Source organism: Egretta garzetta, unplaced genomic scaffold (assembly GCF_000687185.1).
Source record: "Egretta garzetta isolate BGI_Z169 unplaced genomic scaffold, ASM68718v1 scaffold33, whole genome shotgun sequence".
In the NCBI taxonomy this organism is placed as follows: domain Eukaryota; kingdom Metazoa; phylum Chordata; class Aves; order Pelecaniformes; family Ardeidae; genus Egretta; species Egretta garzetta.
In genome coordinates, this window is record NW_009259250.1 from 408,980 (window position 1) to 436,423 (window position 27,444).

At 42.1% G+C, this 27,444-nt stretch overlaps 1 protein-coding gene across 1 annotated transcript in view; it reads right to left on the reverse strand.

The window, feature by feature from the left end:
* The window catches only part of COG5 (component of oligomeric golgi complex 5), a 187,900-nt gene that overhangs the window by 2,789 nt on the left and 157,667 nt on the right, over positions 1 to 27,444 (reverse strand). Inside the window, exons 15-21 of the mRNA XM_009636074.2 lie at positions 22,200 to 22,310; positions 20,691 to 20,753; positions 19,840 to 19,943; positions 18,387 to 18,624; positions 9,322 to 9,398; positions 8,696 to 8,822; positions 8,074 to 8,153 (exon numbers count right to left, since the gene is read on the reverse strand). Coding sequence (XP_009634369.1) covers positions 8,074 to 8,153; positions 8,696 to 8,822; positions 9,322 to 9,398; positions 18,387 to 18,624; positions 19,840 to 19,943; positions 20,691 to 20,753; positions 22,200 to 22,310 — 800 coding nt within the window. The remainder of the gene's footprint in view (positions 1 to 8,073; positions 8,154 to 8,695; positions 8,823 to 9,321; positions 9,399 to 18,386; positions 18,625 to 19,839; positions 19,944 to 20,690; positions 20,754 to 22,199; positions 22,311 to 27,444) is intronic.

Here is a 27,444-nt window from a genome sequence, read left to right on the forward strand (position 1 = left end):
AGTGGGCCCCCCCAGCCTGTCACCAGTGGAGTCTGACGGGGAGAGCGAAGCCTGCGACTGTGCAGAGCAGAGGGTGGGAATGAAACAGCACGGGCACAAGGTGACACCCTCACCCACCCCGGCCCCCCGCATCCCGGGGGGGCTGCTGGACTTCAGGCACCCTCTTTGCTGAAAGCCAGGGCACGTTGTCTGAGACTGAGGTGATGCAAAAGGAGGATGGACTGGACGACTGGAGAGAGTCAAGAGGCTTCAGAAGAATAAACTGACTGAGCGAAGAGACAGTCCCTTGTGTTGGCAGGGATGCACTTGAGAGCTCTTCAATTTTGGTAACAACTTACTTGTGAGGTAGTGCTGAGGGGTCCACACAGCTACCAACTCACGCTGAAGAGTGAAGAAGTTATCCCCCAAGTTTGCTGATGATACGAAACTGGGAGGTGCTGTCAACAATTTTGAGGGACAAAATGCCTTGCAGGGGGATCTGGATAGATCGGAGCATTGGGCAATGATTAATGGGATGAAATTTAACAAGACCAATGTCAGATTCTGCACCTAGGATGGAGTAACCCCCGGCACAAGTATAGACTGGGAGAGGAGTGGCTGGAGAGCAGCCCTGCAGAAAAGGATCTGGGGATGCTGGTCAGCAGCAGGATCAATGCGAGTCAGCAGCGTGCCCGGCAGCCAAGGGGGCAAACCCCAACCTGGGGTGCATCAAACCCAGCGTAACCAGCCGACCAAAAGAGGCGATTAACCCACTGTATTCAGCATTGGTGCGGCTTCACCTTGAATACCATGTGCAGTTCTGGGCCCCACAATTTAAGAAGGATGTTAAGTTACTCAAATGTGGCCAGAGGAGGCTGGAACGCATGCCCTGTGAGGAGCAGCTGAGGACTTTGGGTTTGTCTAGTTTGGGGAAAAGGAGGCTGAGGGGCAACCTCATTGCTCGCTGCAGCTTCCAGAAGAGGGGATGTGGGGAGGGAGGTGCTGATCTCTTCTCCCTGGGATCCAGTTATAGGACGCCTGCAAAGCTGCTCCAGGGGAGGTTTAGACTGGACGTGAGGAAGCATTTCTTTCCTGAGAGGATGGTCAAACCCTGGAATGGCTTCCTAGAGAGGTGGCTGATTCCCCAAGCCTGTCAGTGTTTAAGAGGCATTTGGACAATGCCTTTGACAACGTGCTTCAGGTTTTGGTCAGCCCTGAAGTGGTCAGGCAGTTGGACTAGATGATCGTTGTAGGTCTCTTCCAACTGAAATTCTATTCTATTCTATTCTATTCTATTCTATTCTATTCTATTCTATTCTATTCTATTCTATTCTTATTCTATTCTGCTCTACCTTCTACAAAGAATAGTCCCTTCTATTATAAAGACAGTTGAGAAACTCCTGTGACAGTTTTCCTACTGTGACTGTCATTCCTATTGCTGAATCTTTCCCCTCCCACTCACCAGCATCCCTGTCTTTTTATCTATACAACTCCCAAAGTTTGTTGGGCCCAAATAGTTTTCAGAAGTCATCAAAAGCTGAAAATAGAAAAAAACCATATTGACCTGCTTAACTTAGAAAGCTCTGACACCTCTTGGTGAAGTTGTGGGTTGGCGTCATTATCCAGATGGTAACACTGCTATCCCTTCCTGACTTTATCCCCTTGCTTTGAAAAAGCCCTTGAAATAGATGACAGAGATAACCAGATCCCTTCAGATGAAAGGGAGAAGGTTTACCCTAAAAGCAGCACCCAAAACCGCTCAATGTCAGCCCTTGATAATCCTTAGCCAGACTGTTATTCCCATCAGATCAAACAAGAGAGAATGAGATTTAGGCTACGCTAAGTGCTGAACACCAGTATCAGAGTCCCACTGCCACACCTTCCAGCAGCTTTTATCTTTTTTCTTTCTCTCCTGCCTCAGAAGAATCTGATTTAACTGGCAAAACCAACTCCATCAGTTGCAGCCACTGTCCTGTTACAACTCAAAAAGCAGCAAAAAGGAACTTGGTGAATTGTTTGGTGGCCTCAGCACTGCTGAGACCCTTCCCCTTCCCAGCAGAGCCCACAGCCGATCTTTGTCAGCTCCTTCTGCTGTGCTTGCTCTTCTGTGGCTTTGCTTGTACTGTTTCACAGAGACAGAGCCAAACGCCACCAGTATGACCAGCCCAGGAACATCTTAACTCTCTTTTCTGCTCAAAAATCAACCAACAATTACTACTCTATCAATACTACAAGGTGAATTCTCCGGCATTTTACTGAAACAAAGCTTGTACAGCTCTACATTAAAAAATGAAAATAAAAGCCTTCTCAATACTCCAAGACTAAATGCATTCGCTATTTTCCCATGTCCCATGGTCGCACCTCCAAGAAAATAATTTAAACATTCTAAAGCTGGGTGTTAAAATGCAATTCATAATCAATAACTTGACCTGAAACACTGAAACAAAAGCTTGGTTCTTCTCAGGCAGTAAGAGTATTGCTAATGGCCAAACCCACAGCAAAGGCATGGTGAGCACTGACTTCTCACCAAACATTAACATCTACGCCAGGCTCCCTTGACTCATCAGCCTTTGGCTCGTGAAGGTTGTTTTGCAAATGCCACATCTCCCATTGGTGAGGATTTCACCGTAACTCTGGGGAAACAACTGATGGGAACTGCAGTGCCAAGGGAATGAACAAGTCATGAAGAAACATCTACTGCCCAGTAGAGGACACAGGTACCTCCAGAGCAGAACCAATCCAGGGAACTACCTGCTTCACGTACCCACTGAGGCAGGGCAAGAGCCAAGCAGCTCTTCATCCTCTTCATGCGGAAGAGGCAGCCACAGCCACCTGGAGCTCCGTACCCCAGCTGGTGACCTCGGAACAACTCATAACCATGGTCAAGCTCTGATCAGCTCAGGAAACTCTTCTCTGCACTCCTGCCAGGAAGCCTGTCCATCCCATTAGGAGCAGCATCCTTGGTAACAAAGGTCCAGGTAGTAAAACGGCAGAAATCACAAATCCAAGGAGAAAGAACGTTTGGAGTCCAGAGAATCACGGTAAAGTTGCCTCAGAGTGTGAGAGAGGAATGGGCTGGGAGAAGTAACCAAAAGCACCAATGGTCATAAAGTAGATGTGATTTCAGAAGCACATTTGGGATGGGAACGGTGTTTCTCTGAGGACAGTTACCAACAAGTCTTAAGGGTGGGATTTTGGGACCGCGACATACAGCAATATGGACGGTGCAGGAAGCTGCTCGCGGCAAAGCAAGGTGGTTGCTGCTGCACACAGCCCGATTTCAGCTCAGCCTTGTGACAAGACGCCTCACTGAAGCGGCTGGGATGCCTACGTGACCACACCTCATTTGGGGAGAGAAATGAGTTCAGTAGCAATGTTAACACTCGAAATGCAGATTTTATGATGACTTTTTTTAAACTTTACCAGTCCTAGCTCAAATGAGCTTTTGTAAACTATGCTGGCAGTACGGAATTCAATTCAGATGCACTGGTTTACCACTAAAATCTTGTATTAAGAAAAGGTAGGCTTGCTCCTGTAGAGGACACTGTAAAAACACTAGTGCATGAGTAGTAATGGAAAAATAAACGGCATCATGGGTGAAAGCAGTATCATCAAGTCTCCAGCACAGAAGAGATCACAGCTGTTGTCATATAAAAAGATGTAATTTATAGTTATATTACCAATGTTTAAGAAGATGGAAGAAACCCTGTTTATGTAATACACAAAACATACTCTTGAAGGGATTAGACTAAATAATGCCCTAAATTCAGCATCTTCCAGTCTAATAAAGGACATAAAACCTGTTCAGCAATCTGTTTCTATTTTAAAAGACAAGCTATGGTATACATTACAAATATTGCTTGTAAAAGAGAGCTATGGAAAGAGGGTTGGTGGGAAGTTCTGCATATATTAATGCTTCATTAAAAATGCCATAAGAAGTAAGGAAAAAAAAAATCTAAGTTTAAGATGCCCTCCCACATAAGGAAAAGGATTTTAAAGCACTTATTAAATTACTTCACTTGCTTGAGCAAAAACATGAGCTTTCTTGGAAATCAGGACAAGCTGATTATATAAGACCCAGATAGTTCTTTTTTAAAATGTTATTTCAACCCATGAAGATTTACATCTACTGTTAAAAGAAAAAAAAAAAGTGCATGATTTGCGCCGTGGTTCTCAAAGGGATCTTAATACGTATGATTTAGAATTACTCTAATTAATTAGTTGATTTTATATGGAATTGTGAATACCAGCGCTACCCTCCCGGGCTCTGACTTGGTCAAATAGAGCCTGATCTAAACTGCAAGCTTCAGAAGAGGCAGGGATCAGCACAGGGTAGAGCCCTGTGCACGCCGGTCCCGATCAATTAGCAGGGCGGCTGGAGGACAGCAGGGCCAAGACTTTTCTTTAGTACGTTGTTAAAAGTCTGTTTGCTCTGCAAACTTCAGGGCAAGGAGGAAAACAGAAAATAGGCTGTGTAAGAGCACTTCTGTCTGACACCAGATCTATTTAATCGAGTGCTATAAAAGTTACTGTAAAACCAAACAGTAAAATCTCCAACAGCATCACCTGTAGGCAGCAGATTCGCAAGAGACCTCTCCGGTTTATCCCAGGTTGCCTCATACAGAAATCAAAGGAACGGTGCGCTGACAGACAAGCGTTAAGTGACAGGGAGGGTTTCTGTGAATGGCCGGGCCCTGGCGGGCAGTGCTGGGGGGCGCGGGCGTCGCAGCGCCCCTGGCAGGTTAGCGATCAGAGCCACTCTCTGGCTCAGGACATCAGCTCGTTATGAAAATGAACCCTTCTCTGGGCCTGACTTTCAACTCTGCTCCAGCAACGGTGAGCTTGGATAAGGGGAATTTACCCACATGTGAACGGTAAAGATAAGGATTTGGCCCTTGAGTGGATGAGCTGTCCTTCAGGCTGGCTCAAATGCTGCCACGTCAGACAGGAAGGTTTCTCTTATGGAAGAAAAGTTGAGTTTTCAAACTTAATTTAAAAAGAAAAAGGTGCCCTGACTGCGTAAAGAAGTGCTCCTTTCAACACAATCCCCGCTCCGGGAGGACGCCTGCAGCAGGGTCATCTCACCTAACTTCACATGCCTGCAGGGCAGCTGTCTGCCTGAGAGCTCCCCTGTCCCTGCCCACACTCCCTTCACTGAGCAGAGAAAATGGAGCTTTCAGGACACAATGCAACTGACCTATTTTAGGTACCTACTTCAGGATGAGATGAATCAGCCCCAGCAGCGCCTGTTTCTCTCTGTTGACTATAAAGGGAATCTGGCTAATATACCTCTGGCCAGGTAAATCCCACCCTTCATGCTGAATACAAGCAGAAAGAAACGCACAAAAATGCTCAGAACACTACTAATTAATCACATTAACACCACGCCGCATATGAAGCATTTAAGATCTACAGAGCGGAAGAAGCACCGCAATTAGCGTTAATATGAAGCTGTAAGGATTCTGATAACACAAGTAAATTAATATCTAAGCAGCAGGCCCCTAGAGTAATTCCACAGTTGGTACAAAGGGAAGTTGCAGAAAATTACCATTTGCAAGGCTGCAACAAACGTAAAGATAATTTCTTGATGTAGGTCAGTGCAGGGATCTGAAGGCTCAAAACATCCAAGGTTCAATTAGCACAGCTGAACAACTACAGGCAGAAAAAGCTTGAACAGGGTGACTGATAAAAGACTCCAGACAAATGAGCAAGACACCTGCAGTTGGACTTAGGTTCACATGAGACACATGAAGAGCAGGCTCAGAAATGTTCCAAAGAAAATATGAGTGAAACATGGTCATACTAGTGACTGACATTTGCCCGCCCACCTTGTGTATGGATAACCGGCCTGTTTAGAAATGACAAATAGGCATGAGAGGAGATGGTCAAAAGGTGAATGCATACAGTGATGCCTACAGAGGTCACCAGTGTCTGCAAAGGAGAACCATCTCCTTCGCTCACTGCATTCAAGTGCTGGTCGGCTCGCCCCTGCTCTTTGGTCCCAGACACGCAGTGCTATACGAGCCGCCAACCAAACGACCCAAGGGAAGAGTCTGCTTGAGAAATCCAGGGTAGTTTATTCATGAGGCTCAGCAAAGCTGCATGAGCAGTACCTGCAAGTGGTGGGCCTGGGGATGGATGGAGAAGCAGCCAAGCGTAGGCAGTGACAAACAGCCTTGCTCTGGCGTACCAAGAGTAGGGAAGAGCCACTGGAGTGCCAACAGAAGCCTTTGGGAAGGACAGATCTTCAAAGCTGCCCTCTCCATGCCCTGGGAGGACAGATGTCCAAGCAATGTCCAAGCACTCCACAGTACAAAGTGAAAGGACTGCAGTCTCACTGCAAAATGCTCAAGTGATAACCTTGCCAAGTGATAATCCTGCTGCAGCACATTCTTGAGATTGCAAAGTTAAAATATTTTAATAGTGGTATCTCATGCAAAATAAATAAAGGATTCAATGAAAGGATTGAAATGAAAAGCTCAAGTATTCCAGATACGCTACTTGGTCTAATGGATGACATTCTCTCTGCCTAAAAGCCTTGTCCCAAGGCTTGTCCCTTAACACCTCCATGGTCAGAACAATTTATCAGTGCCTGAATGTGACCACCAGCAAGCCCATTAACTGAATCAGTCTGGATTAAATTTAATTGCAAGCAAAGACAAAAATGTGTTGTAGTTTAAGGATGGCATTTTCAAATTTGTGTAAAAGGACTGAATAGAACAAAACCCCATCAGTTCTCAAAACGATTTACATTCTTGGCTTTCCCTAACATATCTTAAATTCAACATTGTCAGTTTTGCCAGTACTATCAGGACAGAAATTACAATCAAAATGTTCATAACTAAGCTACATATACAGCTGGATCAGCCCTGTAACTATTATCCATTCCCCTGTAATTCAAGGTGTCATGGCTTGAGATTCAAGAAAACCTAGTTTTGTAGCCAAACTAGACTAACAACACATATGATTTTCAAAAAATACTCTTTTAATACATGCATGAAGAGACACAGTTTGCATTTTAATATTTTGGAAACAAATCCTACGAACTGGTGATCAACTAGTATTGCCTTAACTGGCCTGAGCACTACATTGGACTGTATGGCACTTCAAGAACTGTAAATGTTTATAGCAGACTCCTCCTGGCTGCTTTGAAAGTGTGGACAGATAATGGTTGATTTTCTCAAGCGCAACCACTGCTGGCTGGAACTTAAAAGTCAGCTTTCATGATTTCAGCAAAAGCTGGCAACATCCACACACAGAAGCTCAAGGACAGACTTGGCTCCCAGGCCGGATCAAGCCTGGCACAGCTACGTGTGACAACCTTTCCCGTGCCACTGGAGCGGGTGACACCGAGGTCAGGACAGGACACTGAGAAGATGGCTGGAAGTGTTAGGGTGTTAGGAGCCAAATGATCATCTGAGCCTTGAATCCTGAGGATCCTCGGGCTGGCTCTGTCATGTTCATACAACACATCTGTTCTCTCTAACATACTTCAAAAGTCTGCTTGTTTTGAAAAACAAGACTCTTCATAACTTTTCCTAACATTTTAAGATGCAAAACAGTATTTAGCTATAAATTCATCTACACTAGGACGATTTTAAAAATCTGACGTAATTATCACTTCCTAAAGATCCCGGGCTGATTTCCTGAAGAATAACATTACAGGGGTGTAACAGGGGTCTTCTGTTTTTAAATTCCTACCTACATTTTCATTGCTTAAGCTTCCAAAGCTTCTCTTTTCTGATACAGCAGACAGGACGGCTGCAGCCTTAACCTTCCAACAGTTGAGAGAGGCAGTTTTGCTAAAACACAGTATTAATTTAAACCATCATTGTACATGTTTTCCTTCTTTTGCAAGAGGACTATGTGCTCCTTCCAAAGGCACTGGAGGGTTTGGGTATGGGGGCAGAGGGAAGTGTTTAGTTCATAAATTCTCCCATTTTACAACTCATTCCATCAGTGGAGAGAGGGTAATGTTCTTTATGATCCATCTCCTATATCACATTTTTTCCCTTTTCAAGACCAATCCTGCTGTGCAGATAAGTTACTACACCATTATCATAAATGTAGAGAAGAAAGAAGCATGATTTTTACCGTATGAGAGCAAGCCTGTCTTTTTCAGATGGATGATCATCAAGCCACTGGGAGTAGCGGGCAATGGACCACTCAGCCCTCTGAAACAGAGAAACACAAACAAACACCAATTACACATAAATGTGAAAAAGGGAACACATGCACCAATTTCAGAATCAAAGATGACATAAATGAAGGCCACATGAGGCTCTCTTAATACTGCAGTGATGCAGAATGAGTTAAGGAATCAGCGACAATTAATAGAAGTAGCCCAATACGTTATTTGGGACCTCAGAGGTGATCTCCTGCATCAGTTGTTTGCCCAGTTCTGACAAGGTATGAATCTAGATTTCCTGCACCTTACATGAGCAGGATCCAGGCAATCTGCAGTCTGAGATAAGACCTGCAATTTCTTCAATGATCTGACAGAATATTAAAGAATTGATTATTAAATCAGGTTTTCATGTTCCTACTGTTAAGTAATCAAAATATTAAGTCAATGACCATAACACCTTTGCCACAATAAAAACAAAAATGTGAAGTATGAGCTTGAATACTTTTTAACTAAAATAACTAGCGTGAATTACAATGTCCATTCCTCCTTAGGACATCTCAAAAGCAAAAGACAGGTTGATCTTATTACCTGGAAGGGTGATTTTAACTCTGGCGGTGCTCTTGTAAATAAGAACTGAAGAATAATGCTGAATGGAATAACCTCTCCCAGAGCTGGGCTACTGGCAATATGCTCACTGGTCTGGAACAGCAGTGGTCTGGAAAAATGTAACAATATACTTGTGAAAGGAAGAAAAAGCTTATCTTATGCATTAGAAAAATGCCTATATGGTGGCAATATTGTGTTAGAATAGATTAGTCTAATTTTTTTCCACTAGTCTGCATCTTAGGTTTTCAACACCGGTTCAGTTTGTAAAAATTCACAGAAGTTGCCTATTGTAATTAAACAACACAGGACTGTAAATTTCATATTTCGGTGAAAACACTTAAAGCAACTATAGAACTCACTGTCATACAGAAGTTGCACTGAAAGCAACACAAAAAAGTGCAATTTGGCCAACATTTGCATGACAAAGATTGTTAAATCATAGTTATACTCTGCATAAAATTTAAAAGAACTTTAATCTATTTCTAATTTGCAGGTGGGTGTTGCCAAAAACGCTCTCAGTTCCATCAGAACTAACATGAGGTAACAAATAAGCTCTGAAATACAGTTTGGTCACACTGCCATTGCCAGCTCCTGCGACTGCAACTCACCTGAATGACCTCAGCTGTCTGTAAGATTTTCCTAGGTCAGAGACTCGCCGACACAGGGGTGCTACTGCTAACTCCATCTATAAAAACAAACATTTTAATCTGAATTAGATTGTCTCAAAATATAAAACTTGGTATTGAAGCAGCCTGCCTTTAAGCAATAATCCAGACTTGCAGACCAAGTCACTGACTTCTCACTGGTGGCTGAATTTGAGACAAGAAGCAATCCCATCCTTTCATACTCCGTTGCCCAAGCCAGGACTTTTGCCTTATTCTTGGCAGCACAGTAAGCATCCCAGGACAAGCGACAGCCTGTGGTTAAGAACAGAAGGGGTCTCATGAGCTGAGACTGAAGCTTTGTTTCTTGCAGCAGGTTTATTTTGTTTGTGATGAGTTTACTGATGAAGCGCTTGTGTCAATACCCCAAAAACCTGACTGCAGCCAGGGAAGGAAGCAAATCTAGGCAGGTCTCCACAAACCACTCCTAAAGCATAAAAATGCATACCCATTTCTGCTGGGCACCCTTTCCTTTGGCGAAGGACAAGGTTAAAGTGATTCCTTCCTGAACACTTGGCCCCAAACTTTGGGGCACAAAACCTACGCAGCTTAGACAGAAGGCAGCTGGGACTTATTGCCACAGGGTCATATGGAATCATGGGCAAAAGAACATCAGTGAGAGCATTATTTTCATACTGATTTTCATGCTGTTCGATCTCTGAGTTACAGCGGCCATCTTTAAAAACAAACAATTTTTAAACGCTTTCTGTTTTTTAAGCACTGGAGTTCACCTGCCTTTTTGAACAAGAGCCAGGCTCCACGTGGGTTTTTACATCATTCACACAAGACTAAATTCTGTCACTTTAACAGTGAGAACTCAGAAGTGAAAAAGAACAATTCCTCTTCCAGATCCCAGACTGAACATGAACACTGCATGGCAAAATTTCAGTTAATATGCACGCTAATACAAACACCACCACTCAAAAAACCCCGTAGGTAATTTTAGCCAGGTATGGATTAAGTATTTTTTGCATTCCTGAAGTGTCAGTCAACAGGGGGATGCAAGCTTTATTCTCCACGTATGTTTTTTTAAATCCCCAACTTGAAAGACTATTCAGACTTTGATTTCCACATAATGCACAATTAAGCTAAGTTTCAAAGGACGAGAGCTAAAATAAGTACCAAGATCAAAACCACCATACAATGAGCTCCCCATTTAAGCAACATTGCTGAATGAGTTTCAAAGCGTTTGTGATAAGACACTATTTAGGGTGAAGCCTTTAATATTATTATTCGTTCCAGCATTTCCTCAGACAGAGCTGGCTGCTGGGCCACCGGTTTCACCAAGAGCACGTAACTATGCTGGGGTTCCAGCACAAAAAAGAAAGATGGTGTGGCGAACTACGATGCCATAGTTCATCTAAAACCATAAGAAATTAAATCAGCAATTAATGCAAATCAAGGCCATATACTTCAGGCATCCATCTCAAAAAGCAGGTTGGCAGGGTGGGAGTCATGCCACCTAGTTCTTAATATCTACAGGTTCTCTTCATACTTAGTGGAGGGAAACAGCTGCTCCTGGAGCATGATGCACCTTTCCCCAAAACAGACATCTAAAATGGGTCAGGTGGGTCATGTTGTAGGAATATCCACCTATGTGACACTCAGACAAAGCTGGGGGAGCCAGAAGGCCTAACCCAGGCACCTTCCCTTCCTCTACAGACGAGGGGAGGAGAGCACCTCTGAAAGGCGATGGGCAAAGCCCCGCAGAGCTACCCGCAGGCCGTGCAAAGCCACTGCCCGAGCCTAGGAACCCTGGAGTGCCTGCCTCACATCAAGCACTTCCAGGCCGCTGGAAATCTGCATTTCATATTAAGCGGAAAGATGCAGAAGCAGGAAGTGAATAAAAATCCAGGAAGCGGAAATCGGGATCGATATTTGTCTTCTGCCTTCAGATGAATGCTCCAGCCCTGGGTAACAGCCCGGCTCCCTCCTGCCTACTGCCCTTCTGGCCCCCAAATCTTCTGCTCTAGGCTATGAACTGGCCCCTTTTCTACAGCTGGGTGGGATCCCTTCCCTGTCCCCCTGTAACCCTCATGTCCTGAGGGCTAGGTCACCTCCTCGCAGGCAGGCGCAAGGGGTACCCGTTTCTTGGGCTGAAGAGGATGTACAAGCCAGCCCTGCAGCTCCTGAGCAAGAACGCTATTCACTGGATGGTGCAAAAGGCACACACACGGGAGCCAACGTCCCCACGCTTGAGGAGGAGCCGTCAGCTGCTCTGCCACGTGCTGAATTTGCCGGCCCAAGGCAGCGAGGTTGTGTGCACGCTCCCAGGACAGGCAGGTTCTCCTTGGGGATTTCTGCAGGGAGGTGCTCCAACTCCAACCTGCGATGAGGCTTAGAGCAAGTTCAGCATGTTTTTCCCCCAGCTCCCCTGGGACACTTCTGAGCACGTATGGGAGCCAAGAGGCTGGTCTGCTGGACAGGATCAGGAGCATGCAGCCAAAGAGAGGAGCTAATTCAGTAGGCTTTGCTGCATCATGACACAAGAACCCTACAGACCCTGGAAAAACAAATGGGAGCAAGACCCTGGTTTCTCCAGAGCCTCTTTTCAGGCACCAGCATTGGCTGGGGGCAGCTGGAAGTAACTGAAACCCTGCAGGAGCTGGTGCCCCAGCTCTGGTGGGAGCCGTGGGCTTGCAGCTGTGAAGAACCAGGGAGAGGATAATTCTTTTAGGTGCTTAAGAGAATTTGGTAACAGGCAACAAACTGCCAGTCTGACTTGTGGAAACAGAGATGCAGGGATGAAACTGTACTCGTGAGGGGAAAGAAATCCCAGCATAGCAAAATGAAATTTTGCTTAATAAATTTTAAATTATTGTTTCACTCCTAAAACATCATATGATGTAATGAGATGTTAGTGAAACTTCCTACAGCTTAACCAATTCCTTATTAAAACAAATTTAAGTGATTTCTCTTGAACATACTTGGCAGTTTCCATAAATCAACATTTTTAGTCTTAAGTACTAAAGAATAAAATTTACTTTGGAAAATTCTATTACTTCATCTTCAACCTTTATTCACTGTAGGAAATTATTAGTATTGCTAGAACTAGATAGATTTAATGGCAGCAGATGGTTGATTCGTGAAGTAATAGTTGCCAAAGAAAAAAATTGTTTTTAAGCTTTGCAGCATACTATACCATCTCAAATTGACTCATGAAGAGTGGGAATGAGTGAAAACTAATGTGGTAAAAATGTACATAAACCACAGAAACTTTTTTTTCTTAAAATTTACAACACTAGTCTGCTATGTGTTATAACCCAATCTCTCCAATAAAAGCGATACTTCACATAATAACGAAGATCGTTTTCTTCACTTGAATTTTAGCTACTTGTCTGAGCCCAGTGATGTAGTGAAGTGCTACAGCATCTTTCTGCTGTTACATTCATTTCTGCAGGCCCACTGGGCCGAGTTTTGTGTCTCCGCTGAGCATCGTGCTGGCTGGCACCACTGGCCCAGGAGCGAGTGCTGGGGAGGAATGGTTTGGCTGGAACAGCTGCTGTTTTTAAGGTGCTTGAGTTGGGCAGAGGATGGAGCATACATCACTTCTTGGTTTTGCTACCTGTCATCACCTGAAGCTGCATCAAGTGTTGATTCATGCAGCATGTTTATACTGTAGCAGCTTTTGCTATGATATACAGCTGTAGTTTCCAAAGCATTCTGGTGAGCTTTCACCAGCTGGGTGATGTTCTTGGCTGCCTGCAAGCCAGTATTTGTATCGTGTGTGCAAGGCCTCCCATACAGCCATGTCCTATGGACTGCACATATGAAAGGGTAAGTAGCATTTTTTACTTCTCTCCCAGAACTGCAAATCTGAAAATTCAGATATCCAGGTTAAAACCAGTGTTAAATCAGGTGTCCAAGCAGTAATTTGCAACCACAGAGGCTTGATTGACTAATGTGAGAAAAGCACTAACACAGGATCCAAGAGAAGCAGTAGGAAGTGCAAGTGCCTGCCAAAAAGGAAGGGGCAGCTAGGACAGAGGGCCTAATGACTCTGCCTCGTTTCTTCTAACTCTGTTCAAAACCCATCGCTCTTCCATGATTTATTCATGTTATTTTGCTATGCTTTGCAGAACACAGTAGCAGGCTCCTACCCAACATATGCTTCTTCTCAATGATTCGTGCTCTCTAAGCCCAAAAAGGCTATATTATCTTTTCTTCTCGTATGACCCTGCCATAGCCCATGGCTAGGTGGTCAATTATCTGTTGAACTATTCACTGGCTAGCCATATTGTAAAAAATACATCACATGGCTGGCTTCTCTAATTGGATTATGTTCAGCAACCCAAGGGTGAAGTTAGTACGTAGACTAGATAGAGATAATGCATATATATTGGAGAGTGCTTTGAAAAACCCCATAGTGAAGTTATTGTTTAGAGCCTATTGTGGTATTCTCAAGATCTCTCATTACTAAACAGCTGTTTTTTCAGCTGGAAAATCTTAACATTAAATTTTTAGCAATTACATTTCCTCCTGGCCAAGATGAATTCCAAGTTTTTAAATGTTAACTCAAAATGCTTTCTTTTAGCCATTCACCAGGAGAGAATGTTTTAACAAGCAAGGGAGCATAAGAGCTCTGAACTATAATATGAAAGGAGCCGGCCTTTAAGGGATGTGGAATTTGATTTCTCCCCCATGCAGCAATTCCAAAATGGCTGATGTTTAAGGAAAACCTTCAGCTGTAATACCTCCAAAATAACACACATCAGAAAATAATCTCCTTCCAGTAAGACAGTTAGCATTAAACATTAAGTACATTTTAGCTTTAGTAGTTTCTGTCCTTATGACTACAACTGTGATTACAGCATCCTGCTTCTCTCACTTCTCCATAAGAAACTAGAAAGGAATTTTTTTAGGAAAAATTATAAAAAGCATTTTTACACTTGTATCATCATGTTTGATCAAACGGACAAATCTGTTTACATTTTTAAAAACCCACATGCCTGATATTCTTGCTTTTTTAATGCCACATACGGAATCGGGAAACCAGATTCTGACCACAGGGTAACCAGCAGATAGAAACATTTCTTCTGCACTAGAATTTAGCATTGTCAACTTCTACAGTAAAAATATTTTTCTAGGAAAATTCAATAAACCCAAAACATTTTGCAGTAATTCATTGATAAAGACTTGAAGAGTTGGTGGCAGTGTTAACTATGCCCCATCAAAACTGCTTGAACACAGTACTGAACAATGCCAAAAAACCCAACTATAAATTACAAAATCACACCTAGATAAGAAACATAGGAAGGTATATATAGAATAGTATTAACTCAAACAGGACCAATAAAAATAGTTCACTCGACAAGGCTGGAAGTAGTAAGTCATGACATGAGATGGGGTTCTTGGCACAGACAATGGCTCCTGCCATACATGTCACTCCAAATATAACACCTGTACTATGAAAAGATGGGAAATCATGTCATGCCTTCATGCCATGAGGCATAAAGATTACTTAGTCTTTGCAATTTCTAGACTAGCGTAGTTCAATGCCATTCTGATTTGTATTTGCTATTAATAAACAGCTATTTTCCTATATCAGCTTACAAACTTGATGTAACAGACTACTGATTTCCATGCCAAGTATTACTGTAAATTCCTCATTTCTTCTACATAAATTTCTTAACTGGTTGTGCTTATATTTCATTTTTTTGTATTGTCCAGCACTTCCATCAAGTTTTAGGAAGGCCTGATCTACAAGCCACCAATCCCAAAGTGTGCCTAAGCGTAAGTGCTGTAGCAACTCTGAATACCAAGCAAGTTAAAAGGTCCTCTGGAGGAGGACTGGTACTCCCCAGAAACATAAATGTTGAAGAACCATCAGGGCTTGCTGGCTTGCTTGCCTCCAGGAGAGTATTTTTTTCAGTTTGACTAGTACTGAATTAAAAAGGGAAATTTGGCATTACCTATGTGAATACTGAATTATGGTCACCTTAAAAATACAAAACCAAATGAAAACAAACTGATCCAGGAATTTATAGGAATAGACTGAAAAGTACTCTTGTGCAATTGCCTGCATAAAAACTGAGAGCATGAAAAGATGTGTGAATTCAGCCTCTAGACTGGAAATATTTCAAACAACGAGAGACCCAAGGAACAGCACAGTATGTGATAATAACCTTGCAGCACGGCAGACATTTTCTAGGGCTTAAAATGTTTTTGTGTTCCTGCAAGCACTGATCTTCATGAAATCATATTAATGATATTCAGCCATATTTCAAGCCTATCATACCCCTCTTTACAGCTGCCACGCCAGCACACACCTTGTCTTACTGCTGAAATATCTGTAATGCACAAGATAGCAAAATGCAGTACTGACACTGGAAACAGGGTAAGGCAGAGAATTACAGCAATAATTCCTAACTGTGTAAGTAGCTGAGCCTTACTCAAGAAAATTGGCTGTTGTGCACCTCACTGAACCCAGTTCTAAATGAAGAGAACTTGAAGCATCAGTTTTCCCCCTTCTGTGTAGACACCTGTTGTTTTGAGGCAACTTATCAGTAAAACATGTTTCCAGCACAAAAATTTTCAAATCTGACTCTCAGCCAAAGCTATTCTGCTGAGTATAAGGCAGCTGTAACTCTAACTCTGAGTGCCTTGAAAGAAACGTGCACAAGCACATGAGATACCCCAAATCTGACGCACCCCAAGATTATTTGACTTACTGCATCTGCGTTTATAATAGGACCTCAAATTAACCAAAGCTTCTTCCTAGGTTTCTGCGTAGGTCTTTTGCCTGCAAGTGACCCCAAAATACCAAAAGGGGTTTTAGATCTCAAAAGCCAGTTTTAAGCAGGAATATGCAACCCTTTTTGAGTACAGAAAATTCAAAATGACTCTACAAGACAGAGCACGAGCAAAACCAGTTCATAAACAAACCTCCTCCTACATGCAGAGTGTCTTTCCAGGCAGGTCCTTTCCTTCAGGTTTGGCTTTAGTCCAACAATGTAGTGCCTTTCTGGGACTGAAAAAACCCCTGCACGCAGCATTTATGGCCATTTGGAAAAGTTTGTCCTTCCCATCAAGCCAGCAGCCCAGCTAAATACCTGTTCCCTGCTCTCCTCAGCCCAAAGCAGCAGCAACCTCCCCTTCTCAAGTCTTTTCTTCGACAAAGCCACGTGCCATGGGGACGGGAGCATGGAAGTGAAATGAGTCCTGTTCAGGATTACAGCCACATTTCAGTGAATGTGCCCAGGACTCCTGGCTGGGTCAGCGCAACTACAACCTCCCCAGTGGGGCTACCCGGAGTGCGCGTCATGGGCCCATGCCCAAAACCCACCAGGTTTTCAGGAGGGGCAGACATACCCCAGAAAACATGGATATAAGACAGCCTCCACATACAAAACGGTTTGGTCCTTCTTCTGTTATCCCCAGCAACAGGATATAGTGTCCAGGCCATTCTGGACACCACAGCCCCTGTGCAGCCTGGGACGCCCTAAGGAGCTCTGTGCAGAGATGCTCACGGGCACAGAGTGAACATTGAGGTGGCTGTACGGGGCTGGTTGGACCCAGCCAGTTCTTGTCTTAAGCCCGTTTTTAAACAAGCCAAAAATATGGTGCAATGTGAAGAAAAACACTAGGCAGCCCACAGATGCAGCAACAGTTGAAGGCAGGAGACAAGAATGAATTCAAAGCCCATTTTTTTCTTCCACAGTACAAAAGAAGAGAAATCAGATCATTTATCTTCACACACTTGTCCGTTCAGGAGTTATACTCAGCACAGTGGGGAAGAAGATGCAGATCCCCCTACACTCAGATGAAAACATAACTTCATTTTTCACTTAAAAGGGAGCCCGTGTCAGAATGAGAAAAAGAAGTGTTAAAAAAAGATAAACGAAAGATATTTTTAGCATCGTTATAATAGGCGCTTAGATCAGATACTCTTTACTGTAGAATTAGGTGAAGATATTTCCCAAATTTATACAACTTACTTCAGTGCTGCAGCATAAATTACAAAAATTATCTATATTCCTTCCAGAGGAGGAGTCAAGCGTCCTTTTTTTTTCTCCAATTTTATGCCATTGTCTTCAAAATAGAGAAGGGAAAGGAACCTTCTCACTGAAAGCAATTGAAAGCTTCCCCTTAACTTCCATGGTTAAAAGCTGATTTGCTACTTTTGAGTAATGAATAAAAAAAACTTTACTCAGGAGTATGTAACTCAAGGCAAATGATACAAAGGAGCGACAAGCGGGAGCGGAGATGGCAATGATCCCTTCCTCTCCTACCTCAGTTACCTACCAGCCAAAAGCAGCACTCGGTATGCAGACAGCTGGCGCTAATTCCCTTTTCCACTTGGACAATTGGGACCCTCAGACCAATCTACTGGATGTCTGTATTCTTTGGCAAGTTAATCACACAGTGTTACTATTGATGAATTAAATTTGGATATAGTAGATAATGCAGACAGGTAGTGGATATTAATCTGGCGATTTGTTTTGTCTTTTAGTCCAGTATAAGAGGTAGGTAAAGCTGAGAGGCAGGTAAGTCAATCAGTTCATAAAGAGAATCCCACAAGAAAACTGCCTTTCTGTTACCAAGAGGGATATTGGTATTTCTTTAGCTTGTCTCCTACATTGCAAGGCAGCTGAGCTAGTGATTAACCATTGTGGGCACTGTGATATATAAAACGATTAAGAAAGCGACACACTATTCCGTTGAAAGACAGAGAAAGAATGAAGTGAATGAATGGTGGCAAATGATGGACGTACCGAAGAGGTCAGAGAAGCAGGATAAAATGTCAAGATGCAGCTGCATTTAAATGCAACAGTCACTCGATAAGAAGCTGTCAGACCTCCCTGAATGTGCCTTACGGTGACGAGGGATCTTCAACTACTTAGTGGATGCATTTCTCAGGATATGGTTTCTCATCAGAGAGGATGTTTAGAACTGGAATGCACCAATCTCTACAACTACCTGTTTACACTTTGATGGGGACAAAAGTATCGGTACTTTTCAGTGAACACGGTGAAGTAACAGTAAAAAGCAGAAATCAGTATGAAGGGTACCTGTGCAAAATCTGCCGCAAGCCTCATCTTTCCACCTTCGCCAAGGGGCCTTATTAGACTGGCATTGCGAATAAAAAGTTCAATTGCTCTTTGAGCCATGGCTTCGGTGTTATCAAAGACAAAGTCAAAACACTCAAAATGTCTGAAGTAGTCGCTCATGACTCTTGCTATAAAACCCTGTAGTTCTTTCATGTACAGAGAACAAGGGACATCTGGTTTTCCTGAGCTGGATAATGATCTGAAAAAAAAGAAAAGAAAAAAGAAATGGGGACAGTTAAATTCATCTTTAAAACACAACCAAAACCTATTGGATTCTTTTTAATTTTTTTCCTACCCCATGAAGTCATGGCATGAATTGTAGAGTCTCATTTCTACTCAGAACAAAGAGCGTGTAGCTCTCTCTGAAACTGTAGTAAAAAATATCTCTTTATCAGCCATTCCCATCCTAACAAGATAAAGGAAATCACCCCACTCCTATCCAACTTGCAGAGCCTCCACCAGTTTGGAGCCTAAACCTCAAATCCAGCCCCTAAATTTAAATGTCCCAGTTGTTGATTTGAAACTCTAATAATGGATCAGAAAATACAAGCACATGTCACAGGGTTACTGGTTTAGCCTACCCCAAACCTGTTTTCTGTAGAGAATTAGTTTCCTAAATTCCTCCAAACCCAGGATTATGAAGTCAATCTAAAGTCAAAACACAGAAGCAGCACAGAAGCTACAGGGCACAGAAATAAATCACCTTTCTCTTTCTTTGAATCACAGCCAGGCAAAAGAGCTCTTCCAAACTCAGGAACCTGAGCACACAGGCTATCTAACAAAACTTAGCCTTTGGCTGGAATCCATTTAACCATCTAGAGAGGTATTGTGCTAGTGATGGTAAAAGAAAGATGGAGAGGGTAAAATATTCTTTAAAAAATGATCTTTGCAGATAAAGAATACTGGAAATTTTAATTAAAATGCTACGGGAAAAAGCTTAATACGCTAAATCTGAGCTTTCAATTTAAAGGATTTTTTAAACCATTTCACATTCCATAACATTTTAGAAAAATTTCTATGTAACTTTGAATCAGAGGTTATATGCTTTATTTTGAGAACCTAGAATACTGACAGTTCTGAAGACTGTCCACAAAAAATAAGTTTTGAAAGCAAAAGGGGATTTTTAAGCACAAACATGGCCTCTGCTTGGCTTTCTTCTTCTGTTTAAAATGAATTTTACTCAAGAGATATGCAAAAAAAAAGGAGGTGGGGGAGAAGACAGATGCTACCTGATTAATTTGTTTCAATAGATAGGTGTTTTTCTGCTTTCTGTGTTCATTGACCATGAAGCATAGCCTTCCCCTCAACAAACAAGCGCTCTTGCTCCAAGGACATTGTGGCAATAACAATCTATTATGCATATGCAGGATGTCTTACTAAAGCAATGGTAAATTTAAAAAGTATTTCTAGTTACCCAGAAAAATCTTCCTGGTGCATAGTGATGATAATAGCTTCCACTGAATCTCCTACAGAGTTCAGTAATGGTTGAACAGCACTACCCATTAGATCATGGACTGCCTAAAATAGAATAAGAAAAAGGCAGAAGTAAGGAAACAGAAACTAGAAGCATTTGAATTTTGACATCTCAAAAATACCTTCACAAACAGTTCATTTCAACAGTGCTTTTTATTATTCTGCATTAGAAACTGCTAAATAGAAGGACAAAAGCCTAAGATAACACTTCTCTTTAATTGGTTTTACCAGTAAAGTACAGAAATAAGGCTGTTTACTACTTCTATGTAAAGCCACTTTGTTCAGCTGTTCATTCCCCAGACACGCAGGCTGCCCTTCATTCCTCTGCACACAACCCCTCCCAGATTAGTGCACAGCAGGACAGATGTGGATAGCTGTCATCCACAGAGGGCTGCACGGCCATCCGCGCTGCCCCCCAGGAAAGCACCAGGTAGCATAAAAATCACAATTTTATGTGTGTGTCGGGGGGGCGGTTAAGGGGGTGATGAAGGATCCAGTTATTGCTGTGTGAATGCGGCAGAGAACGACATTTATTTTCACAGTCAGGTGACATCTGGGTTCCAACCATTACAGGAATATTCTTGAATACAAACACTACTCAAGCAGTGATTTGGCACATGCAACATATATGTAGCTGCAGATACAACAAAATACAAATTTCAGAATGCTTATATACCTTTGACTAACATACATTGACACAAAATAATACCTGGGAAAACGAGTGCCCATTTTAAGTGTAACAAACAGAGCAAAGCTCAGCCCTATCCCTGCAGCATATGGACATTCAATTACCTTTAAGGCAGTTGTGACTGTTTGCTCAGCAGCTGCTGGAAATGAGCTCTGATTGGTAATGACCTAAAAATTTTAAAGTAATTGTTAATAGTCAACATTCAACAAATTACTAGAATCCATAATATTTAATTTAATTTAAAAACATATTGAGTTATCCTTAGTAATGAGTTGTTTACATAGGTATAGATAACTATCGAATGTGCTTTATACAGACAGAATTTTCAATGCACCAGTAACAGACTTTTGCTCTCAGATTTCCTATGTACTCTGCTTCGGCCTTGGCAAAGAAATGATGCAATTGAGTTCAGCTGAAATTTGGCTGAAGGGTTAACAGAATCAGAATAAAAATAAGTGATACACTGCTAAGTATAGAATTTATGGGGAACTATACAAGCAGTTGTATGGCAAGTATTTGAAAGAATGGTTGTTCTTTCTCAGTATTATGACTATTACAATACTACATACTACATAGCTGTTTGTGTACAGCTAAATGATACTAGAATTGAAAGTCAAGGAATGATCTGAAGGAATATTCTACCAATTTTCGTACAGTTATGAATATGCTATACAATAGTATTTTTAAGCCAGATAACTACTGAACTCAAAGACTGAATCACATCAGATCTCCCTCCAACACTAAGGCACATGAGGTTCATTACTAAATACATCAGAGAAAGCAGACTTAAAAGTTGATCTACCATCTGTTTGCAAAATCCAAGCAAATTTTATAGGCTTTTTAGCATTTTTGAACATTCTTTAAACATATCCACAGTCAGGAGTACTCATGATCTCTTTTCTAATCAGGCTAGGATTTAAACACGATTAACTACAACTATCACTATATCTGTTTTAATTTACAGAGACTGTGTAACCACTGGCATCACTAAGCCAGTAAATTGGAATTATTCGTAATTGTGCTTAGTGTTGAAACCATTTCCAGGCCAGACTTTGGTCACAGCAACAACGCACGGAGGTATTTGTGAGGTGCTGCTTTTCTTGATTTCATCCCTTCCTTCCCCTTTTCAGTTTGGCCACAAATGTAGGAAAGCAGTGAGGGTCTTCTGAGAAAGATAAGCTTGGGCTGGGACAGATGCAGATGAGGGCTATCAGGCTGATCAGTACAAAGACAGAGCTTACTTGATAAGAGAAAACAGAAAGAGTTCAAATTGTTTAGGCTCACAAAACAACAGCTATGAGCAATAGCTGTAGGCACAAAACAACAACAGCAGTGCTTACAAGCTACAACCAAGTCTCAAAGAGTTGTACAAATCATAGAATCATAGAATGTTTTGGGTTAGAAGGGACCCCTAGAGGTCATCCAGTCCAACCCCCTTGCAGTGAGCAGGGACACCCTTAACTACTGGTCTTGGTTGCACAGCAAGTTGCAGCTCTTAACCCAAAATTGGGCTGTATTCATCAGAGTTATCATCAGCTAACGGGAGAATATGGATACAATACAGCAAAGAAGTTAACATTATGGCAAGAAGAGAAACACTAGAGGAAGCCTACCTTCAGAACTGATTGGTGCAGTTTGTACAGCGAATTAACTACAGCCACGTTCCTCCTCTGTCCCTCCGTGAGCGGTCCGATCACCTGGCTGGCATCTCCTTGAGTAGAGAGCTGCCGTGATTGCAGAAATTGTTAAAACAGTACAAACTCATTAAACAAGGCATCACCACAAAATTACAGTTAACTACACTTAGACCACAGCAGAAAGCCATAGGTCTTCATTACCAATGTTCTTCCCTTTAACTCTTGTCTTGATTCATATGATCTTCTTGTCCAGATAATACAAACTGAACAACAGGAACAGGAACCACGGAAGACTGTTGTCTCAGCTCCCAAACCACAGCACTCAGGCCCAGATCTCCTGGAGACACCTAGTCCCAGCATAACTTCAACTTCTTAATCTAAGAGCCAGGTGAAGTCACCTACCTGAGGATGCAGTATAAATTAGCAGCAGCAGAACTGAAAGGGTACAGTTTTCTCTATACTCTCAGTCCTTACTTCTGACAACCATTCAAGCCTCTCCTTAAAACCTGTTACTGCATATAGATGGCTTACAGCTTTGTACATACTAGTGGCTTGTAAATGACCAGGAAAATAGAACTGCAAGGACCAAAACTGCTAGTCCTGTCATTACAAAGAGTTCTATCCACGAATCTTTCAGCAAAATAAAAAAAAAATTACTTCTTCATGTTTAAACTCCACAAAGCATGCATTTTTTTATCATTACCACAGAAATCAAAGTTCCAGGGTGATACATAAATAGCAATTAACCACAGAACAGTCCCATAAGGATACCACAGTGTATGTTTATATTTTAAAATAAAAGAAATTGTAATTGGGAAACAAACGGAAATTTTCTTGGGCACCAAAAGCTGCAGAAATACAAAGAATTGACAAAAGGCTATGTGAATTCTAGAAGTATGTCTAAATATTACAGCAAGAATAGCTATTAACAGAAGGCCTTGCTGAGATATAATTATCTGACTAGTTATCTGTATTTCAGGATATAAAATTATCCTCCAGGAAACTCCTGAAGATGCCTAGCTCCAAAAGTCTCTCAGTAAAAACGTATTCAACTCATTGAACAAGTCGTCGAGAGACTTTTATAAAGTCAGTCTTTAAGCACAGTTGTAGGCCCTACTGAAAGCTCCTAAACTAAAACTGAATATACAGCAACAATTGTTTAAGAACAAAAGGAACAAACACAACATGAAAATTTTTAAGTTACGGGAAACAGTGAATCTTTCCTAGTGAAAAACTATTCCTGTACTTCCCATAGCTTCCACTCAGCATAAACACAGAGAGGATGCCAGCAAAGTTATCTAGTATTTGCCAGCGCTGCTAATAATGAAGTTTTAGACAAGTTCTTGCAAGCACACAGGGGCTCAAACTTATTCACAGCATTACAGTGACAGTATCAGTTCTTTTCCCTTTCTTCAAATTTAGGGATTATTTCAGGATAAATAGGTTTCTGATGCCTTTGCAGAGGGAAAAATCTTTTCCAACACATCTTCAATTACTTAACATCAGAATGCACCTTTAGACCAGCTGACAAATATATCATCTCAGCATCTTCCTGCCTTCCTGATGAGCAGAGCCATGTGAGCTACGCACATCTCTCTTTCCTTCCTGACACTTCTGTCTGACAGACCTGACTGGTTTTAAAGAATTCTGCTTCTCATGTGTACAGCTTCACAGATTAATAACAAAACAGCTGTGCAGAGAAACACTCCGTCCACCCAGCTGACCACCCTCCCAGACCCCAATAACCTTTTTTTTCACACCTTTTTTAAAAACTGTACAGACTATTCAAACATAACCCTTCTGCAGCAACAAGGAACTCTTGCAGTCAGCAATAGTGCACAACGGCTTCACAGGCAAAGTCTAAAAATGCCTTAAAAGCAACCATTCCGAAATTATTTACGGTATTAAATTCCCTTAAATTAATCAATGTGAACTTTGACAGCTAGAGGTGCTGATCCGTTGTGTATCTTAAAATAAAATCACTGGTCTAAGACAAAGAGGCTTGGAAAACTCGACTCTTGTAGGAACTGGGCAGCCCAGGGCTCCCTAGGACTGCTTCTCCTGAAGATGTGCCATGGGAACACCTGGCATCTCCATGGGTAGGTGTGCCCTGCCATCATGGGAACCCTTGGCACCTCCATGGGTAGGTGTGCCCTGCCACCTACAGTAGAAGTCTCAGGTGGTCATTCCAATCTCTTGCTCTCCCCACAATGATTTCTGTGACTTTGCCTTGAGGCAGGAAGGTCCTGCACTGACTCTGTCCAACATGGTTCATGTACATACATTTTGTCACTGGCATGTATCTGGATGTCAGGTAGTTTATCACTATCCCGATATTCCAATGCCTCAGACTGAACTCTTGACACCTCTAATATCCATTGCACTACCATGCATCCAGGTAGGAAAATGCATCATTGGGTCTCCCCGTTTCCAAAAAACCATGCTTATGGCCCATTTACTTTAGACACAAATCATCCCTCAATTTATTTTCCATCATACCAGCTTTTATCAGTGATTCACATTCATCACTCTCATTTATACACCAAGTACTTTTGAAGTTCTGTGCTGGACACAGCTTATGCATTTAAGCCCAGCAGTAATATAACTCTTCCTCTGTTATCTGCGCACTGGGGATAGCACTGCGTAAAGAGGTTAAGTCAAGTAAGTGTGAAGCCTAGCCACATTCACTCAGCTGAAAGACACAGTCCACACAGCTAAAAGACACACTTCTTTTTGACGAGGGCACTAGAGACAAAATCTGACGCCTTTTTAATCAGTTAGATTTATCCAGCTATGCAGAAGGCCAGGAGGGTGAATTTACGCTAAGCAGAAATAGGGAGGACAGAAGGGGTGACTTCATCCCAAATCAGAATCTATTTTGGGAAAGAAACAAGTAAAAGACAAAGCGTAGCTGAAGGACCAGATCTCATCTCCAGGGAACCATCAGTCACCCTGGGAGTTAGTCTGGCTTGAGCCTGCTAGCTGAAAAGAAAACAGAGGAAAAGAAACCATGCTGAAGCCAGACCCGCATGAGCAGTAACAACAAGGACTGTAACTGTTCCACTTTTCTGTATCTGTCTTTAAGTATAGCAACTGATTTCTTACGCTCTTCAACTTTAGTTGCGTAAACTGTTTCTACTTTTACCTCAAAGCCTGTGTACTATTTACAGCAATTTCACGGGCACTAGCAAAGCAGAGGCACCCTGCTCCCCAGCAAGTGGCAGTTCTACAATGGGTGACACGTCAGGATGAGCTCCCTTTGCCAACACGAGCTACCGGCACACTGGCAACATGAGGTACTGGTGAGGAAGAGAGGAGAGAGGCAGAGAAGTCTCCCACCAGTGAATATTAGCCAGGACTTTTGTATCATGCATCCAGGCACTAGGACAAGGGCTCTGCCTTGTGGTACCCTGAAGAATGTGAACGTGAGCTTCCGTCCCATGCAGCATTTCAAGAAAACTCAAAGGGCAGCTGTTAAACTGAGCAAGAAATACTGGAGGTACTGCCTTTCTGACATGTATATGAGGACATTCTCTAAAGTAGGAGGTTGAAATTTGCAGGTTTAATCCAGTAGCTGACTAGCTGGAGGAAGCTGCCTGGAAGACTTTTTTTTTTCTTAAATCTAATTCAACAGAATCTGAGGACTAAGTAGTAGATTGGGTAGTTTATTGAACCAAAAAGGACACTTGTAGAAGCTGATACACAAAAAATGTGTCATGAAGAGGCACAAGCTGACTGAAGGCCATCTGACTTGCCTGACATGGTTGAGAAACTGTGCTCTCACCAAATTCAGAAGTCCTTCTGGAAAATAGTTCCTTTTTGTTTGTATCCTTCAGTACACTAACGTGGTTACACTGCTTTACCTGCAGAGATTGCAGGTGCCTCACATTGGGTCAGTAAATTGCCCAATACAGAAAATTTCAGGAATGATTCACCTGACCATATGCAGGAAACCACGAAGTAGAGAAATAAGCACTTCTATTGAGTAGTTCACCTAGCCTGTTTTAGAGACCCCGCTTTAGGGAGAGAGTAAATGCGCCCTGTATTTCCCTCTGCTAATTATAAAGGGAATCTAAAGCAGTACCGCAGATACATACAGGTAGCTATACTGCCTGAAGTCATGTCAGATGAATTCTCACCCTATAGATGTATTTGCACCCCTTTGCATAGACACGCTTTGGAAATGTATCTTGGAAATAACTAGATCAAGTGTTCTGGATTTTACTCTTCCCTATGTTTAATACCTAAGAGCAGACATATCATTTGACAGCATAGATTTGATCTCACATATTGAGACATGTGCTATGATAAGAGTGCTTTGGGTTTAAATTCTTGTTTTCACCACGAAGCACTGAATGCAGAATTTAGATTAGGATGTGAATCAAGTCATCAGTTCTCCCTCGGGTTATAAAAAAATGCTAACTGCGTTTGTCTTGTTCTTGTAGAAAAGCTCAGACTAACGATACATCTTTCCCCATAATTTGTTTAGTGTTTCAAAGTGACTAACTTCCCCTCCTTCAACAGGTGGCAGCTCAGAAGAGGCACTGATTTGTGAGCTGCTTTGCTACCATTCCCTTCACAGACTAAACATTTTGTGAAAAAGCTCAGTTTCACACCAAGTAACTAAGATCTTGTGTGCATCCTTACTGACAGGTTTGGAAAACTCCATTTATTTGATTCGTCTACTCTAAAACAGCCTCAGCAAACCCACTCTGTAAAGAGCAGAAAACAGCATTGTAATTTAGAAGGAGTACAGAGAAGATCTTAAATCAAAATAAGACGAAAGTAGTGCCTCTCAACAAAGCATTTGATCTAACTCTAGGATCACTGGACTAATGTGTTTTGATAGCACAAGTTGAACTCCCAATTGTCAAGCTGACATTTCCGAGAATAAATACATTCCTAATAGAGGCAGCTGATGTGGCCATACCTCTGGCAGAAAGCAATCAATCCATCTGGTACTTGGCCTCCTGCCTGATCATAACAACTTATTATAAAGCACAGAATCCATTTACAGAGTTTCTGAGTCAATAGGGCTTCGCCCTGGGATTTCTCCCATAAGCTACAAATAATTGGGATGTTTTACTATGAGGTTTAACATTTTCCATATGGCAGAAGGAGCCTTTTACAATCTCCTTCCACCTAAGAAACACAGAAGTTTACCAGAATCAGTTTGCTACTTTTTGTAAAAATATGGCACCATTTAGCAGAAAAGTATGTA